Source organism: Bos indicus x Bos taurus, chromosome 18 (assembly GCF_003369695.1).
Source record: "Bos indicus x Bos taurus breed Angus x Brahman F1 hybrid chromosome 18, Bos_hybrid_MaternalHap_v2.0, whole genome shotgun sequence".
Lineage (NCBI taxonomy): Eukaryota > Metazoa > Chordata > Mammalia > Artiodactyla > Bovidae > Bos > Bos indicus x Bos taurus.
This window is the reverse complement of record NC_040093.1, coordinates 55,289,319-55,306,620: the sequence shown is the minus strand read 5'-3', so window position 1 is coordinate 55,306,620 and position 17,302 is coordinate 55,289,319. Positions and strand designations below refer to the sequence as shown.

The following is a 17,302-nucleotide window of genomic DNA, read 5'->3' as shown; positions in this document are numbered from 1 at the left end:
AGAGGGGCCATGACTAAAATGGGGGAGGGTGTCTAGAAATTTGCACATTCTTTTAAAAATCATTATTTGCAAATGTTGTGCCTTGGAACAGCAGCAGCCCTGAGGATCTTCGTGGGACCCCAAGTGGAAAACCACAGATTTAGCCCAGCCCCTGAAACTGACAGAGAGGGATGGGGCTAAACTCATGGGTGGCTTTTCTGAAGGGCAAGACTTTTCCTTGTGTGACTGGCCACTGTGCTGTGCTGTGCTGTGCTTAGTCACTCAGTCATTTCTGACTCTTTGCGACCCCATGGACTATAGCCTGCCAGGCTCCTCTGTCTATGGGGATTCTCCAGGCAAGAATACTGGAGTGGGTTACCATGCCCTCCTCCAGGGGATCTTCCTAACCCAGGGATCGAACCCAAGTCTCCTGCACTGTAGGCAGATTCTTTATTGTCTGAGCCATCAGGGAAGCCCAAGAATACTGGAGTGGGTAGCCTATCCCTTCTCCAGGGGATCTTTCTGACCCAGAAATCAAACCGGGGTCTCCTGCATTGCAGGGAGATTCTTTACCAGCTGAGCTACCAGGGAAGCCCTGACTGGCCACTCTGCCACCATGCAGAGTGTCTATTTGGTGAAATGTCACCTTGGGAAGGACTAGGGAGTGCCCTGCTGATTCTTGGGGGGCTAGAGGAATGGGGGGACATGTATGCCCATCAGCTGAGATGGCACTCAGAGCAATCAAAGGGAATGAGGACTCCCCACGAGGTCAAGGCCAGCTTGAAGCTAGATGCTGGTGTAGATGGCCCCCTGCCCAAGCCACCTGTGGTTAAACTGACCCTGGCATTGCAGTCAGGGGGAAGCATATGCCCAGCACATAGTAGGCCTGCACTAAATACTAGTGAAATGAAGTTTGGTTGTCCCCGTCGATGAAATGCTTACACGTGAACTACATTAGATCCAGAGGTCCACAACCTCCTCTCCATCATCCATTTGCAACCTTGTGCTCTTTCTTAGCAGATTTACAGCCCATGGCACATAGCAATACATGGCGGAGCCACTGGTGGGAGGTCACTGGCCTCTCCCAGGTGTGCTCAGCTGGGAAACAAAAGATGAGACTTCAGGACCTGGCACCACCTGTACAATTAATGACATGGGGGAGGTAGGCGCTTGCAGCTTGCCTGAACTGCTCAATTGTTCCCTGTTCCAAACTGGCCCTCCAGAAGCCCATCCCATCATCTTCACCCACACTGCAGTCCATTCACATCGCCCCTTCCTCCAGCATCTCCAACGTCTCCTCTGCATCTGCTGGAAAGTCCAAGTCCTCTACACAGCATCTTATTCCGGCCCACCTTTCCAGCTTTGTCTTCCAAAACAACCCTTTGCATCCACCCCCTCCTGTGTCTCTGTGAAGCCCTCCATGAGCTGACTGCCCAGAGCTCACTGGTCCTTCTCCTCTGCTCAGGATGCACTGCTATCTCCAAAGACTTGGTCCAACCTCTGCGTCCTATGCTGGATGCAAAGGGCCAAGCATATTAATGAATGAAACCTAACCCTAAGCAAATGAATTTGTTTAAATATAGGCCAAAGAAGGTCTTATGAGCTGGCATCAAGGGATCTGGGGAGCAGGCAGGGGGTGCAGACACCAAGGCTGCCCTCGTTTCTATGCTGCATCTCTGGTGGTTTAGCTGAGAGTGGAAAGCCGAGGTCCCAAAAGGGCTAAAGGAACCAGCAGCAGGAATGGTTCTCTCAAGGGACAATTGGGTGCCCTAAGAGAGTTAGCCTCTGTCAAAGCCAAGGACTGAATAATTGGAGAAGGTCCCACCAAGAGCCCAGGAGGGCTTGCTGTGCCAGCAAGTGGGGCTCCTGCCCAGGTCCCAGGCACGTCAGGAGGGATGGCGGGCCCCCAGCCCCCACTGTGGGGTTTAACACAGATGCAGTTCTGCCTTCTTGGCTAAGGGCTTCCAGAGCTGGACAGAGGCAGATGCATTAGGAAAATGCCATGGGTGGTGTGAGCAATGGGAGAGTACACTGACCCCGGCTGGAACCACTGGTAGGGCTGGGTGGAGAGATCTGATCAGAGGGGTTTGCAGGGACTGACCCCTCCAGTTCCTGGTGGTGCGTTGGCCCAGGAAAGAAGGTCTTAGGGGAGGAATGGAATTCTGTAGGTTCAGTTCTGTGGGCGTCTGGAATCCAGCCTGGGATGTTGAAGACTCTGCTGGCAAGGAAGGGAGACAGACCTAACCCAGCGAAATTGGATGTGCTTATCGAGGGGCAGGGAGAGAGGAAATGGCAAGTGATATGGATAAGGCCAGCCCGGAACACTGTGCCCAGGAGGGTCAAGAATCACCCGACCAAACATCCTTGGCCTTGAGCCCCTCCCAGCTTTGGGGGTGAGCCCCCAAGCTCTACAAACACACTCCTGGAGGATCCAGGCGCTGGTGTTCTCCAGCTCATGTCAGCCGAGGGCCATGCGCTGAAGGTCTGGCATCTTCGGGGGAGGATTTTGAGTTAAATGTATGCGATGGGCAAGGCAGGGCCCTCCAGGCTCAGGTCACTGACGTCCCTCAGGAGTTCGTGTTCGCTGGCCGTGGCCGCGTTCTGCAGGCGGCGGAGGCGGGCCTGCAGCTCCTCCTGCTTCTTCTTGAGCTCCAGGTAGGAGTGCGAGAAGGTGTGGAAGATGGACGTGGCCGGGAAGGCCATGATGAGAATGCCGCTCAGGATGCTGCTGAGGGCCACCATCTGGCCCGGCACACTGCTGGGTACCATGTCTCCGTAGCCCACTGTTGTCATGGAGATGACGGCCCACCAATAGGAGGCCGGGATGCTAGTGAACTCCAGGACCCGCCCGGACTCATTCTCAGCCACGTAGACCAGAGGAGAGAAGAGAGTGATGGCCACGCACAGGAAGAGAAGGAGCAGGCCGAACTCGCGCGTGCAGCGGCGCACCGTGAGGCCCAGCGTCTGCAGCCCCAGCGAGTGGCGTGCCAGGCGCATCAAGTAGAGGATGCGGAGAGCCCGCAGCACGCGCAGCGCCAGCCCCACCTTCTCCAGGTAGGAGCTCCCGCCCGGCCGCTCGCCGTCCTCCTGGGGCTCGTCGGACACGGCGAGGGACACGTAGTAGGGGAAGATGGCCAGAATGTCGATGATGTTCAGGGGCCCTTGGAAGAACTGGCACTTGTTCTGGGCCTGGACAAACCTCAGGCAGAACTCGAGGGAAAACCAGGCCACGCAGACGGTCTCCACGATGAAAATGTAGTAGCATTTCTGCGAGCACTCCCCCTGGAGAGGCGAGGAAACGCAGGGTAGAGAGACGAAGCACCGGAAATGGCAAGAGAACCATGCTGGAAAGCATTTCTAGAGCTCTGTACTGATATTGAGACTGATTTCATATACACAGATTCCATAGGTACAGTCTGTACTAAAAATGCTATACTGAGTCTATACTAAATATATTTCCTCTATATTTCATATATTAACTACATTATTAATATATGAATACATACTACTACATATTAATATTTAGTAATAATAATGTATTAATATTTAGAATACATGTTATATATTATATATGTCATAATAGATTGATATAATATATGTGTGCTAAGTCACTTCAGTCATGTCTGACTCTTAGGGACCCTATGTACTATAGCTGACCAGGCTCCTGTGTCCACGGGATTCTCCAGGCAAGAATACTGGAGTGGCTTGCCATGCCCTCCTCCAGGGATCTTCTGGACCCAGGGATCGAACCCGTGTTTCCTGCAACTCCTGAATTGCAGGCAGATTCTTTCCTACTGGGCCACCTGAGAAGCCCATTATACTATATATTAAACATTTAAATATATATTCTCTATATATTCTTTGTATAGTATATAGTCTTTATATTCTATCTATCTATCCATCTATCATTAATCTGTATCTCTATATCAATGGAGCTCTGTTTTAGACTCTTAGTCATCCGCCAGAACTCCCTTTTTATTGTAGTTCTCAAGTTGCAGCTGGGCGCATGGCCAGTCAGATCAGAAACCACCTGATCTAGCTTCCCCTGCAGCTAAGTGTGGCCAAATGACCAAGTCCCTACCCACAGAATGTAAATAGAGGTGATGCGCCGCACTTCCAGTTCCAGGACTTTAGTGGTGGGTGTGAGTTCTTGCACTCTTTCTCCCGTTCCTGTGAGCTGGGACTACCCAGCCTGCCCTGCAACCCAGCTTAGAACCAGCAGACTGGACCGATGCTCCAGGAAGGATAAGCATCATCGTGGGAAAAACCTGGGTCTCAGAATGAGAGCGGCCCACTCTCCTTGGCCCCTCTTTGGGTGAGAGAGAGACCAGTGTCTATTGTGTTGAAGGGCTTCCCTGGTGGCTCAGATGGTAAAGAATCTGCCTGCAATGAGGGATACCTGGGTTCGATCCCTGGGTTGGGAAGATCCTTTGGAGGAAGGCATGACAACCTACTCCAGTATTTACCTGGAGAATCCCATGGACAGAGGAGCCTGGAGGGCTACAGTCCATGGGGTCATAAAGAGTCGGACACGACTGAGCGACTAAGCACATTGTGTTGAAAGCCATTCTCTCGTGGAGCCTCTTGGTTACAGTAGCCAACTTTCTCCTTTACCAACATGAGCAGCTCTGTGTACCAGGTGCTGATCTGGTGCTGTCACTTAAGCCCCACAGTGATGCCATGAGCAGGCTTCACTGACAGTCCAGGAAATGATTCTGAGCACGGAAATAAATTGCCTGAGCCCACATTCGGAGGAGATGGTCTCCCGGAGACTACAGACTATTTTGTAACTTCTTTGCCCATGATCCCTCATTCATTCATCCAACAAAACTCACTGAGGGCGGGCTTGTCTGGTGGCTCAGTGGTAAAGAATCCACCTGCCAATGCAGAGGACGTGGGTTTGATCCCTGGTCCGGGAAGATCCCACATGCTGTGGCGCAACAAAGCCCATTCGCCGCAACTGCTGAGCCTGCGCCCTGGAGCCTGTGCTCCACAATTAGAGAAGCCACTGCAATCAGAAGCCTGTGCACCGCAACTATGAATAGAGAGTAGCCCCTACTCGCCGCAGCTGGAGAAAAGCCCGTGTAGCAATGAAAGACCCAGCACAGCCACAAATAAATACATAAAGTTACCTTAAAAAAAACTCATGGAGGGCTCACCTTGTGCCAGGTCCCATGCTAGACTTTGGAGGTAAAGGGCCAGAGAAGCAGCTGTGGTTTCTGGGGGCTTGGAGGCTAGGGGTGGGTGGGTGGGGAGGGCAGAGGATGCCACCATTCCCAGTACAGCCCTGTGATGCAGATTGCAACTGTTTCCTTCCCAAGAGATCCCAGCCAGGTGGGGCTCCTGTGGCTTCCTCCCTGTGTCATTCACACCCCTACCCCTGCCCCCAACAGAGACTTCCGCTAGTCCTTCTGCCACTCAAAGTGTGTCCTGGAACCAAAAGCATAAGCCTCCCCTGGGAGCTGCAGAATCTGCATTTTAACAATAATTTATGCACACAATAAGGTTGGAGAAGCTCTGTTTCTAGTGTAGTGGTTCTCAGCCTTAACTGTGTGTGTTAGAATCACCTGGGGGGCTTTGAAAAATCTGATGTCCAGGCTGGGACACCTAGGTTTGAGCCTGAGTGGTAGAACTTTCCAGAAGCCCCATCAATGATTCTCATGTGAAGCCAGAGTTGAGAACCTGACTCTACATATTACGACTATATGTGTATCATCTATATCTCCCTCTTGGTCTGCATCTACCTCTGCATTATCTCCATCTCCATCTATGTCTGGATCTCTGGCATCTGTATCCATGAGGGAATGAATGGCTGAAGCCAGTTGACTAAGTGAAAAGCAACACATTGACAACTGTGGTTTTCTTTGGATTAAAAAGCCCTGAGGTGGAAAAAGGAATTATTTCCAGTGCCTGGGCTCAGGGGAATGCTAAATTGAAATGTTCTTTTTGTCTGACCTTTGGAGGGAAAAGAGGGCTGGACTGTCCTGATCTCTATTCACCGGTCCTGAGTCGGGTAGCTCTCTCCCCTGCCCTCCCTGATCCAAGAGGTGGGAGTTGGTGGGTGTGCGGTTGCGGGCGTGGAGTCCTGAGTGTCTGTGACTCGGGTTCACTTCCACCTACTTAGGCAAATCCTTCATCCCCCCTGGACCGTTGTTTCTCTGCCCCGGGAGAGCTGTGACCAGTGGGAATAATGCAGGAGAGGTAGTTAGCAGGCTGCCACTGCCGCCGCTGCATGAAACACTGCAGCTGCCTGTACAAGACGACCATGGGTCGCAGGCATGGTCTGCCCACTCAGCTGAAGGGTGACCATACCTTCTCCTATCCTGAATTCTACGAGAAGTGGAGGAAATTCTCCAGAACACAAGAGTTCTTTGCCATGACTGCCTGGGGTTTGCTTCAGGGTTCTGCAAAGTTCAGAAGTTTTGGATCCCGATTCCCCAGTCCTGCTATGAACTTGCTCTGTGACCTTTCAGTAGTCACTACCCCTTGATAGTGACTCTACCTCATGATAAAGAGGGTGGGACAGAATCGGCATTTCTCAAAGCCAATTCATAACCCCTGCGGCAGAATCCCCCGGAGTGCTTGTTACAAACGTGGGTTCTGGGGCTCCCATCACAAAATCAAAGGCCTGGAGGGTGGCCCAGGAATCTGCGTTTTGGCAAGGCCTCCTGTTGACTCAGAGGCACCTGGAAGTTTTTTAGACTCTGGGCCAGATTCTCTCTATAAGGCCCCTTTCATCGCTGACATTTGGGGAGTTTTCCCTTTGGGGTAAGAGCGTCGGGTGGCCTGGGAGTAATCTCCCCAGACCAGTGACCCTGTAGTTCAGGAAGGTGACTCCTGGGAGGCAGAGAAGGCTCTGTGGGCCCTCCTCCCTCTGCCTCTGGTGCCAGCTTTTGGATATTCCAGGCATGAACCACCCACCTCCCGCCGGCCACCTCCCTGCACTGCAGCAAGTAAGTGCTGTGTGGAGTCACCCCTGCATTGCTGCTCAGCTCTGCATCCTAAACCAACCTCCCAGCACTGGTCCTCAGAGAAATGCCCTACGAGCAGCCGGTGTTGGGGTGGTAGGGATTTACGGGGCTTGAGCTGAGAAAATGATTTCCAGGCCAGTCAATATCTGAGGAAAACTAGAATAGAAGGAAAGGACAAAGTCACCTTCTCTGAGGAGGTTTTCGGTTGTATTCTGCAGGTAGGATGGACCACTCATCCTGGTTTGCCCAGAACTTTCCAGATTGAGCAACAGAAAGTTCCAGGTCACCAGAAAGTCCCCCTCAGTCCTGGGCAAACTAGGGTGCTTGGTCACCCTCGTGGGGGCACTTGTCCCTGGTGGGAATGAGGGTGCTCTGATTCCCTCCTGCAATGAAGAGAAACAGGAGCAGCCCTGGGAAGGCTGGAGGGGTGAACAGTATGACAACATGATGGATGTCACAGGCAGATGAGGGGTGATGTTTCCATCCGGGTGAAGTCCAAGAGCAGGCAAAGCTCACAGGAGGTGTACAGAATCACAGCAACAGCAGCCGCCTCTGGCTGGGATAGGGAAGACTACAGAGGAACCTGTATGAACATCCTGGGGTGATGGGAATATTCCACGCCCGCCAGGGCTGTGGGTGACATGGGCGTGCCCCATTTGTTACATCCAGCAGCTAAGACTTGTGCATTTCAATGTATGTAAATTTCTCCCATAAAACTGGAAAATAACAATAAAACGCACGATGCTAAACAATTGGAGGTGGGAGGGGCTGGAGAGAGAGAACCCGAGTGGCAGGCTCTCCACCGTCTGGAAGGCTGAGTCATGGCTAGTAATTAGGGGTTCATTAGATATTCTATTTACTCTGCAAATGCCCCAAATTTTCCATCATGAAAAGATTTTTTTTTTTTTTTAATCAGAGTTGGAAATCAAAAGCACAATGAGATACCACTCCACCCTCACCAGGACAGCTGTGATTATAAGGACAAAAAGTAAGTGTCAGGGGATTAGTAGGTACAAACTACTAGGTATAAAATAAATAAGGTACAAGGATGTGATATACAGCACAAAGAATACAGCTGGTATTTTATAACAATATCTTTAAATTGAGTATAAGGGAGAAAAATGTCGAATCACTCTGTTGTACCCCTAGAACTAATATACAGTAAAGCAGTAATACTTGGATAAAAACAAACAAGTGTTATTGAGGCTGCGGAGAAATTAGAACCCCCCCCACACAAAAACGTTGCTGGTGGGAATGTAGAGTGGTCCAGCTGTTGTGGAAAACAGGTGGGTGGTCCCTTGAGAACTTAAACATACATTTGCTGTATGACTAAGCAATTTTGCTGCCAAGTGTATACTTCAAGGAACTGAAAACCCACATGCACACAAAAAAACTTGTACATGAAGATTCGGAGCAGTGTGACTGATAACAGCCCAAAAGTGGAAAGAAATGAAATGCTCAACAACAGATGAATGAATAAACAAAATATGGTCTGTCCATACGACGGAATACTACTCAGCCACGAAAAGGAGGTCTGGCATGTGCTACAAAGCTGATGGACTTTGAAAACCTTATGCTCAATGGAAGAAGCCAACGTAAGAGACCATATATTGTATTATTCTGTGTCTATAAAGTGCCATGGGAAGGACTGATGCTGAAGCTGAAGCTTCAATACTTTGGTTATCTCATGTGAAGAACTGACTCATTGGAAAAGACCCTGATGCTGGGAAAGATTGAAGGCAGGAGGAGAAGGGGATGACCGGGGATGAGATGGTTGGATGGCATTACCGACCTGATGGACATGAGTTTGAGCAAATTCCAGGAGCTGATGATGGACAGGGAAGCCTGGTGTGCTGCAGTCCATGGGGTCACAAAGAGTCGGACATGACTGAGGGACTGAACTGAATAAAGTGCCCAGAAAAGGCAAATTCATGAAGATAGAAAGTACATTCACAGTCACCTGGGGCTGGTGGATAGTAGAGGGGAATGGGGAGTAACCAGAAGTATGTGCAAGTTTGCCTTTTAGGGTGATAAAAATGTTCTGGAATTAGTGGGGATGGTTGCACAACTGCATACTAAAAATGTCATTGATTTGTGCACCTTAAAAGGATGAACATTAGATGGTATATTATATCACAATAAAAAAGAAACCTGAGTTTGAGTGGCCGCATCAGTTCAGGCAAGGTGGAGGGGGTGGCCCACAGTCTTGCCCTGTCTTTCCCCAAAGCTCCGGAGTGGAGCTGCTCTGAAGGGCTTTGGGGTCAGGGGGCAGACGGGGCTTTTTGAGGACAGAGCCACTGTCCCTGAGGGACCATCTGGACAGGCTGTCCGGCAGACGGCTGCAGGTACAGCCAGGGCCAGTTCTAGAAGTTCCATCTGGGGGGACTCGGGGCCAGAGCCTTGACCTTGCAGCCTCCCTTGCACCCTTTGTCTCTCATAGCAACACCTGCCAGCTCCCCTTTGGGAACGCAGCCAGTCTGACCCTCTTAGCTCAGTACTGGTCTTACGGCTCCATTCAGCATTTTCACCTCCCTCCCTTTTCTTCCTCCTGGCCATGAATTCCGTCATTTGTGCCTCTGGTCCTAGTCTCGGGGTGCTGGTGGTGCTGACTCATGCCTTGCGAAAGCCAGGTCTCTCTCTGCCACCCTCCTCTCCTTTGGGCCTCTTCCATGGTCTTCTCCCTCCCCCTCCCCACCTTGAACCAAAACCCTGCGAGCTCTGAGGAGGGTGTGGAGCAAGCAGGGGCGGGTTAGGAATTGAACCCCCCAGACACCAGGGGAGCATGGTGAGGCAGGAGGGACAGCATGAAGCATGTACTCAGGAGAGGGGGCCCCCATCCAGGAAATGGGAATTGGTGCTTGTTGGGTGAGATATTAGGGAGACTCAGCTGGGGCTGAGGACCCCCAAACTCCCCAAAGCAAGTTAAGAAGACTTTTCTAAAGCCATCACCAAACGTCACTGAACACAGAGAAGCTACAGAGAGGGGGTAGTACTATACAGAGCTGATTCATGGTCCAAGAAAGGAGGACCAAGGAGGAGGAGATGCTGGCTCCAGCGGGAGGCTTTTTATCCAAGGTGGGGGAGGGGGTGCCTGCAGCCCAAAAGGTGAGTTGCAAGCCCAGCAGGAGAGAATTCTTCCAGCAAGGGACCCCAGGGGATCCACCTGATCTTTAAAAATCTCTATGCCTTCCTTCCCAGTCCCCGTGAGAGTGGGGGCACAGCACAGGGCAGAGGGGGTGGGAGACGCAGAGCCCCGAGGTCCTACCCTCAGCCCCCTGGTGGCTCCGCCCCCACCCAGTGCGCTTTGCAGAGCTACTATCCAGAGGGTGTCCCTTCTCAACATCCCCAAAGTCCCAAGCAAGCCTCTGGGCGGAAGTGGAAGCTAAAACGAGGGCAGGGGGGTGGGGGTTGTGGGGATGTGAGAGCACATGCCTATGCGTATCCCCTGAGGTTCTGAGAGCTGGGAGAGAGCTTGAGGAGCAAAGCAGATGTGCTCAAGGGAGGGGCCTGAGCGGGTCCCAAAGGTGGGGGAAAACAGCCAGTGCTGGCTCTGTGCCCACACAGGAGAACTAGACCATTGGTCCTAGGGCTCCGTCCGAGCAGGTGTGCCATTATCCTCATCTGCAGGTGAAGAAATAGAGGCACAAAGACAAAGGGGGGCAGAGCCGGGTAGCAGAAAGGAGGGAAGAAGGGGTCAAGACGAAAGGAGCAAGAGTTCAGCTGTAGCTGCCCAGTGACCTCCCGCTTCCTCCAGAGGGAGGGCAAGGTGTTCTGACCAGCAGAGATGCTGGGCAGGGGCTATTCGTACAGGGCACTAGGGCTGCATGGCAGCGTTGACAACCGTGGCAGAGGACTCGGGCAGAGGGAAGCAAAGAATCTGAGGAACTGATCATCGGACGGATGGACAAACGCACTGTGACATTTACAGACAGTGGAACGTTATGCGGCCCTTAAAAGCAGTGCAGTACCGACACAAGCTACGACAGAGATGAACCTTGAACACATTATATGGAGTGAATGAAGCCAGAAACAAAAGGCCACACATTGTAGGATTCCATTATAAGAAATGTCTAGAACAGGAAAATCCGCGGAGATGGAAAGCAGCCAGGTGGTTGCCAGTGACTGTGGGTGGAGGTGGGGAGTGGCTGCCTGATTGGCCCAGGAACTTAAAAGGAACATTTTTTTTTTTAAAAGAAATATATTGGAATTTGATAGAGGTGTTGGCTGCACAGCATTATGAATTCTGCTAAATGCCGCTGAATTGTTCACTTTAAGATGGTTAATTTTACGTTATGTGAACTTTAAAAATGGAGCTGGGATGTTCAGAATACAAGCTCCAGGAAAGTGAGGAATTTGTCTGATCTGCAGCATCTAGACGAGTGGATTTAGTTGGCACTCAGTGACTGTTGATGAATGAATAAAAAGATAAATGTGATGACTTCCTATTAAGTAGCACCAGATAAGTGAATAATGATGATGACTAATATTTCTGAGCACTTCTTAAGTGTTGGTATTGTTCCAATCATGTTATATGAATATTACTCTTTTAATTCTCACCATAATCCCCTGAGGAAAGGGCTAACAGCATCCCCATTTTACAGATAAGGAAAACTGAGGCTCAAAGAAGGTAAGTGACTTTCTCGAGATCACTGAGCTCATGAGGGGTGAAACCAAGATTCAAACCCAGGAGGGTTAGCAGAAGTTTCTGTCATGAGGGGGTCAGATTTTGGAGCCAGGTGGAGGTGAGCTCAAATCCTGGCTGTGCCACTTTCTTCCTTTGGGCTTAGGAAAGTGATAAAACTTCCCTGAGCCTCAGTTTCCTTTCCGGCAAAATGGTTGTAGCTACAGTATCCATTTCCTTAAGTTGTTACAAAGATTAAGTCCATCCTGTCCAATGCCAGCCTCCTGAAGGCACTTAATAAGCATCAGTTCTCTCATTCCTTTGGGGCTGAGCTCCGCCAGGGAACCCAGCGAAGTCCACACACTTCCGGAGGGGCTTTAGGTACTTGGCTTGGTCCTTCCTGTCCATCTACTTCCTCCCTCTTCCATTTTAATTTGCAATCTTGGGCACAGAACTTGCTGCTCAACTGCCAAGTTTACTTAAGGGATATTGCTGTAAGAAGCTAGAAGGAAAAGGGAAGGAAAGTGCTTTCTTTGCATGTGTGCTGATTCTCCATCCCAGGGTGACACCTTCTCTATGTTTATGGAGGAGTTCTATGGGTCACGTCCCCTTGAGACAACAACTTGGACCCCCACACCTCCCGGGCACTGCCTGTCCCCAGGAGCAGCTGCCCAGCTTTGCAGCCGGGGCTGAATCTGCTTTCAGACTGATGTCCCAGAGGCCAAATACAAAATACCAGGCGTGAGTGGCCGAGAAAGAACATCATCTTTTTATGTAAATGTAAGGGCATGGTTTGAAAGAACAAAGCCTGTCTGGTCCTCAGCCTCCAGGCTCTCTGAATTACCATCAGAACAGCGAAATACACACACTTTTTTTTTTTTTTCTTTGGAGGGCAGGGCCTTGCGGCCCCTCTCTAGGCAGAACACCCAGTGGTGGCTTCCCAGTGGCATGGAGCTTGCAACTGGACTGGGAACACCACCTCTCTCATTCCACGAGTAGAAACGGCTTCTACAGGATTCTCACTCACCTCTAATTGAATTTTCCAGGTCCCTGTCACACCAATCTGGGTTCATACCCTGGGTAATTTTAAAAGCATTAGGCTTTGTAAAGAGCTTGTCTCTCTGCACAGTCTAAATCCTGGCTCCCTGAAAATCCCTAAGAGGAACAAGCTTGTGAAAAATCCAGGGGTCCTTCTTTAGCAACTAGGATCCAGGGCAACCTTGGAGCATAGGAGATTGACGCTCCTTACTTTGTCCTAATCTTTCAACTGCAGTGTCCACACCTAAATATTTCAGTGAACAAGCAAATTCTTAAATCACATAATTTTGTGCTAAAGAATGAAAAAACAAAAGTCCATGATTAGAGCTACAGTTCTCTCTATGGGAAAAAAAGCTGTCTGAAAGTCAAAACATTTTGGTTGATTTGCTTTATAACAAAACATGTATAGATTGGGCAAGATATTTTATTCAACAAATATTTATTGAGAGCCTGCTCAGTGTGAAGCACTGACTGGTTCTACATCTATGTCCTCTCTATCTGGAAACTTCTCTGATCGTCCCTGGAATCCATGTTTAAGGGAAGAGAACTTAGGTCAACTGACATTGGTTATAAGCCATCCACAGCCTGCATAACTTTATGTATATGTTTTAATGATCGGGTCTCTCTCTCTCCTGTAATGTAAGCTCCATGAGTCAGGTGATGGGGAGCCATGGAGGATTATAGAGCAACATTTTCACTTAGGAAACAGTCCAATTCTCAGTTTGAAGCTCTCTAATAACCTTCCCAACAAAATGCTAGGTTTTAAACTCACATTTCAGACCATCTGGCCCCTTGGGGTATGTGGTGGGGGTGGGGAGGAGGGTTATCTCACAGCTTCCTGGAAAGACAGGGCCTGCTAAGTCACTTCAGTCATGTCCAACTCTCTGTGACCCCATAGACTGTAGCCCACCAGGCTCCTCTGTCCGTGGGATTCTCCAGGTGAGAATACTGGAGTGGGTTGCCATGCCCTCCTCCAGGGGATCTTCCCAACCCAGGGATCGAACCCACATCTCTTATAGCTCCTGCATTGGCAGACAGTTCTTTACCACTGAGCTACCAGAGAGGGCGGGAGTGGGTAAGCAAATGTTTCTGCTCAGGCCTCTTGGGGCAGGGTCACTTATAGATTGACTCTTCATGTCCCTGGAGGGAGGGACCTTCTGGGAGGGTCAGGAATGAGGGCTGAGGATCCCTTCTGTCATCAGCATCTTCGCTAGATTACTCCGAAGAAGCTAAGTGCCCTGAGCCTTAGTTTATTCCTCTGACAATGGAATGTCAGAGCTGAGATGCCCATGAGAAGGTTGGCTTAAGGAGGTAGGGAATCTGAACCTGGTCTAGTGCTCAGCGCAGAATAGCTGCTCAGTTAACACACGATGGGTGCACTGAGTGTGTGAATCTTCACAGTGATGTCAGGTGTCTCATGGAGGAGGAAACTGAGGCTCAGAGAGGTTGGAGCGATTCTCTCGGCTCACAGAGCTAGGAGAGGCACGGCTGGGCCAGCTCTGCCCATTAAGACCACAATGTCCAGCGTTTGCTCTCAGGGGCAGGGCCCCTCCTGACTTTCACGGGTCCCCTTCATGTGCTTCTTTCTCAAAAAACAAAAAATATATAAAATATCTTTTACAACTGCCTTGTTCTGAAATTGAACACAGTCCACACTGGATCATATTCATTTCTTGCCTTCTGTCTGAAAAGACATGAAAACGTTTTCGTGGGCCCCCCAGTCCCACGGGTCCCGGGCACCCACGCCTGATGGAGCGATGGACTACTCACCTTGTCCTCCTCCGCCCTCAGGTCGGGCATAGTGCTGACGCACAGGCTGACGGCCGTGGTGGCCACGAAGAGGATGGACAAACAAGCGAAGACCTTCCCGGGGAGCCCAGACTGCGGGTTCTCCACCATCTCGCGCAGCCGGCTCATGAAGAGCCCCCAGCGGGACGTGTGCACGTTGGGCCTCCCGGCCTCCCGCTGCCGCTGCAGGGCCTCCTCTTGGCGCAGCTCGGCCAAGTCGTCCAGCTTCCGCAGCAGCGTCCGCAAGCAGCACTTCTCCAGGTTGGCTTCTTCGATGCCCCAGTAGGTCAGCTCCTCCTGGAAGGACAGCACGCACATCTCCCGCAGGAGGACCAGCTTGCCGGCAGCCAGGAAGCTCACGATCACCCCGAAAGCGCTGGGGCTCCGGTCGAAGAAGAACTCCTGGTTGTCCTCGTCGTAATCGTCGCAGAGCTGCGCAATCTCCTCCTGGCTCCGGCAGAAGCGGAGTTTGCTCAGGCGGCTCAGCGGGAACTCGTCCAGCGTGCTCCATGGAAGCAGGTACCGCCGGCCTCCAACGTTGACCAGCATCTCCTTCTTCAGGTCCGCAGTCGGGGAGGCGTCCAGCGCGCCCACCTTCCGGGCCCTGCGGTAGTAAATGCCTTTGATGGATGGCGGCTCCACGGGGCCCGACAAGAAGGGACTCAAAGGGCTGCAGGAGCGAAAGTGATGGTGTCCTGCATGCAGGCCCCTATCTCGGGAAGGCATGGATATTGCGGAAGAAGTCCTGGTGCCCGAAGGGACAAGAGCAAGAAAAGGAAGGAGCCATCAGTCTCAGGGCAGAGTCCTAGACCGCATCGCCTCATGTCTGCTTTCCTGCACCTGCATCCTTTATCCTTTTTTAATCTTTCATCCAGCACAGATTTACTGAGCACCTACTATGCACCTGGGATCTATCAGTGTAGAAAAGGACATGATGACATCCTTCTCTGGTGGAGCATTTATTTATATCTCAGAAGAATCTCCCTGGAACAGGCATTAGGTGGACTGGGACTCCGGGAGCTCAGTCCTGAGCTGGACAGGTCAGAGCTGTGTCACTTCCAGACTGTGTGATCTTGGGCCTGTAGCTTAACCTGTCTGTTCTCAGCATCCTTATGCCAATGACAAGACTCACCCAACCTTGCAAAGTACAGTTATTGAAAATAAAGCTTAAGAGTGTAAAAGATTCTCAAGTTCACTGCCAGGTTGTAAACCCTTACAGACTGCCATCCCAGCTGGGTTTCTTAGCCTCGCTGAACCCTTTGCTTCACTTGCTCAGCTGGGGCAGCTTGGATGCCCACCTCCTTGGGCACAGTGAGGGTTAAGGCAATAACACATATGAGGTGTATATTAAGCACCCTTCTAGATGCTTCTGACATGCCAGGCACTGATCCACATGCCTCTCCTATGATAAATCATCTCAACAACCCCCTGAGGTAGACATTAATATCTCCATTTTACAGATGAGGAAACTGAGGCCCAGAAAAGTTAAGTAATGGGCAACTGTGCTTGGCACAGCATCTGACTCCCAGGAGAAGCTCCACAACCATTGCCTCAGCCCTCTTACTTGCCTTCCCACTTAGAGGACTTTGCTGTCAATGACAGTGCTCCTCTGTGTTCATGGGCTGCTTGTCTCGGCCACCTTGCTGTGTGACCTTGCATCAGTTACTCCCCCTCTCTGGGCTTTGGTCTTGTCATCTGTGAAATGAAGGCGCCTCTAATGGTCTTTCCGTTTCAGACCTGTGTGGGACGCTTGACTTAGAGGAAGGATTTCAGATTTAGCCCATGCATTAAAGAAAGTCATCACCACAATATTTCTCATCCTCTGCCTCCCACAACCGTTTTCTGTGCTATTCATTCTAGCCAGAGCTGCTTCCGAAGCATCTATAACCTTACATTCCAAGATGCACTCCAATCAAGAGGAAAACTCAGCGGCTGAATGGAAATAAAAGTTTTCTCAATTTCAGAGCCAGTTGGATTCCAGCAGGCAGCGAAGAGTTGAATCACAGCCTATGCATTTCACACTTGCTCAGTACACAATGGTCTGTTATTCTGCGTGCATTACTTCATTTACAATGTACGGCCAGAAAACGATGAGCAGCCTGCGGAGAAAAGAGTATTTTGAAATCAAGGGAGCCTTCCCAAGCGTTCTTGTTTTCCCAGTGAAAAAGCCAGAGCCTGAGAGCTGAAGTGACTCGTCCAAGGTCACATGGTGAGTCCCAGTGCAACCCGGGACTTGTCTCCCGGTAGGGTCTCTTTCTAGAACCCCCCCAAACTTTCCTTTCTTCATTCATTGCACAAACCTAACTTTGTAATCCACTGCCCCCCAGGAAGACCCGGCACACAAACCTCCTTCCAGAGCGTGGGAAAGGTACTCACTCAAAGCAGCGTTTTGGAAGGGATGTTTAAGAGCATCCGGTATACCCCCCACCCCCGCAGCAAATACTAACTTCTTCCCCTGAAGTTTAACTCACCCTCCTGTCTCAGGGAGCCTATTTTCAGCTGTCTCTCTGCCGGGCAAGGCAAAGGGAGCCCATGTCTCGATGCCCAGGGAAGAGACGGGTTTGTGGTGAAGATGAAGGGGAAGAAAAGAAAAATCCCAACACAGCAGTTTCTGGCTGAGTTAGTTTTCAACCTTTCTTCCCTTGCCTCCTTCAGAAACCAGAAGTCCATTCATTCTGAATCTCTCTCTCCAGCAGCTGCAGAAAAGCCCAAGAGGAGTGGGATGGGTTGTTGTTGTTTTTGAAAGGACCTAGAAGCCCCTTTCCCTGTGAGAGGTGAGGGTCTGAGGGGTTTGTGATGGGAGGGAGCCGGGCCAGCTGTCCTGCTTCAGCGGCAGGCTCTGCACTGAGTCCCACGGGGACAGCCAGTGTGGTCCTGCAAGAGAAGGGGGGGCGGGAATGGGAAG

The 17,302-nt window shown here is 50.8% G+C and overlaps 1 protein-coding gene across 1 annotated transcript; it reads right to left on the bottom strand.

Moving 5' to 3' along the window:
* Nucleotides 1-512: 512 nt before the first annotated feature.
* On the bottom strand, nt 513-17,230 carry KCNG4 (potassium voltage-gated channel modifier subfamily G member 4). The gene is made up of 4 exons (XM_027513918.1): nt 16,869-17,230; nt 16,291-16,496; nt 14,380-15,142; nt 513-3,261 (listed from the first exon to the last, which is right to left on the bottom strand). Coding segments are annotated over exons 2-4 (1,536 nt in total). The 5' UTR covers nt 16,293-16,496; nt 16,869-17,230; the 3' UTR covers nt 513-2,490.
* Between the last annotated feature and the right edge of the window lie 72 nt (nt 17,231-17,302).

Excerpts from the sequence above, each read along its gene's own strand:
- KCNG4 (XM_027513918.1), bottom strand. Across the intron at positions 3,262-14,379 it reads TGAGGGCGGAGGAGGACAAG|GGGGAGTGCTCGCAGAAATG; the intron begins GTGAGTAGTCCA and ends TCGCCTCTCCAG.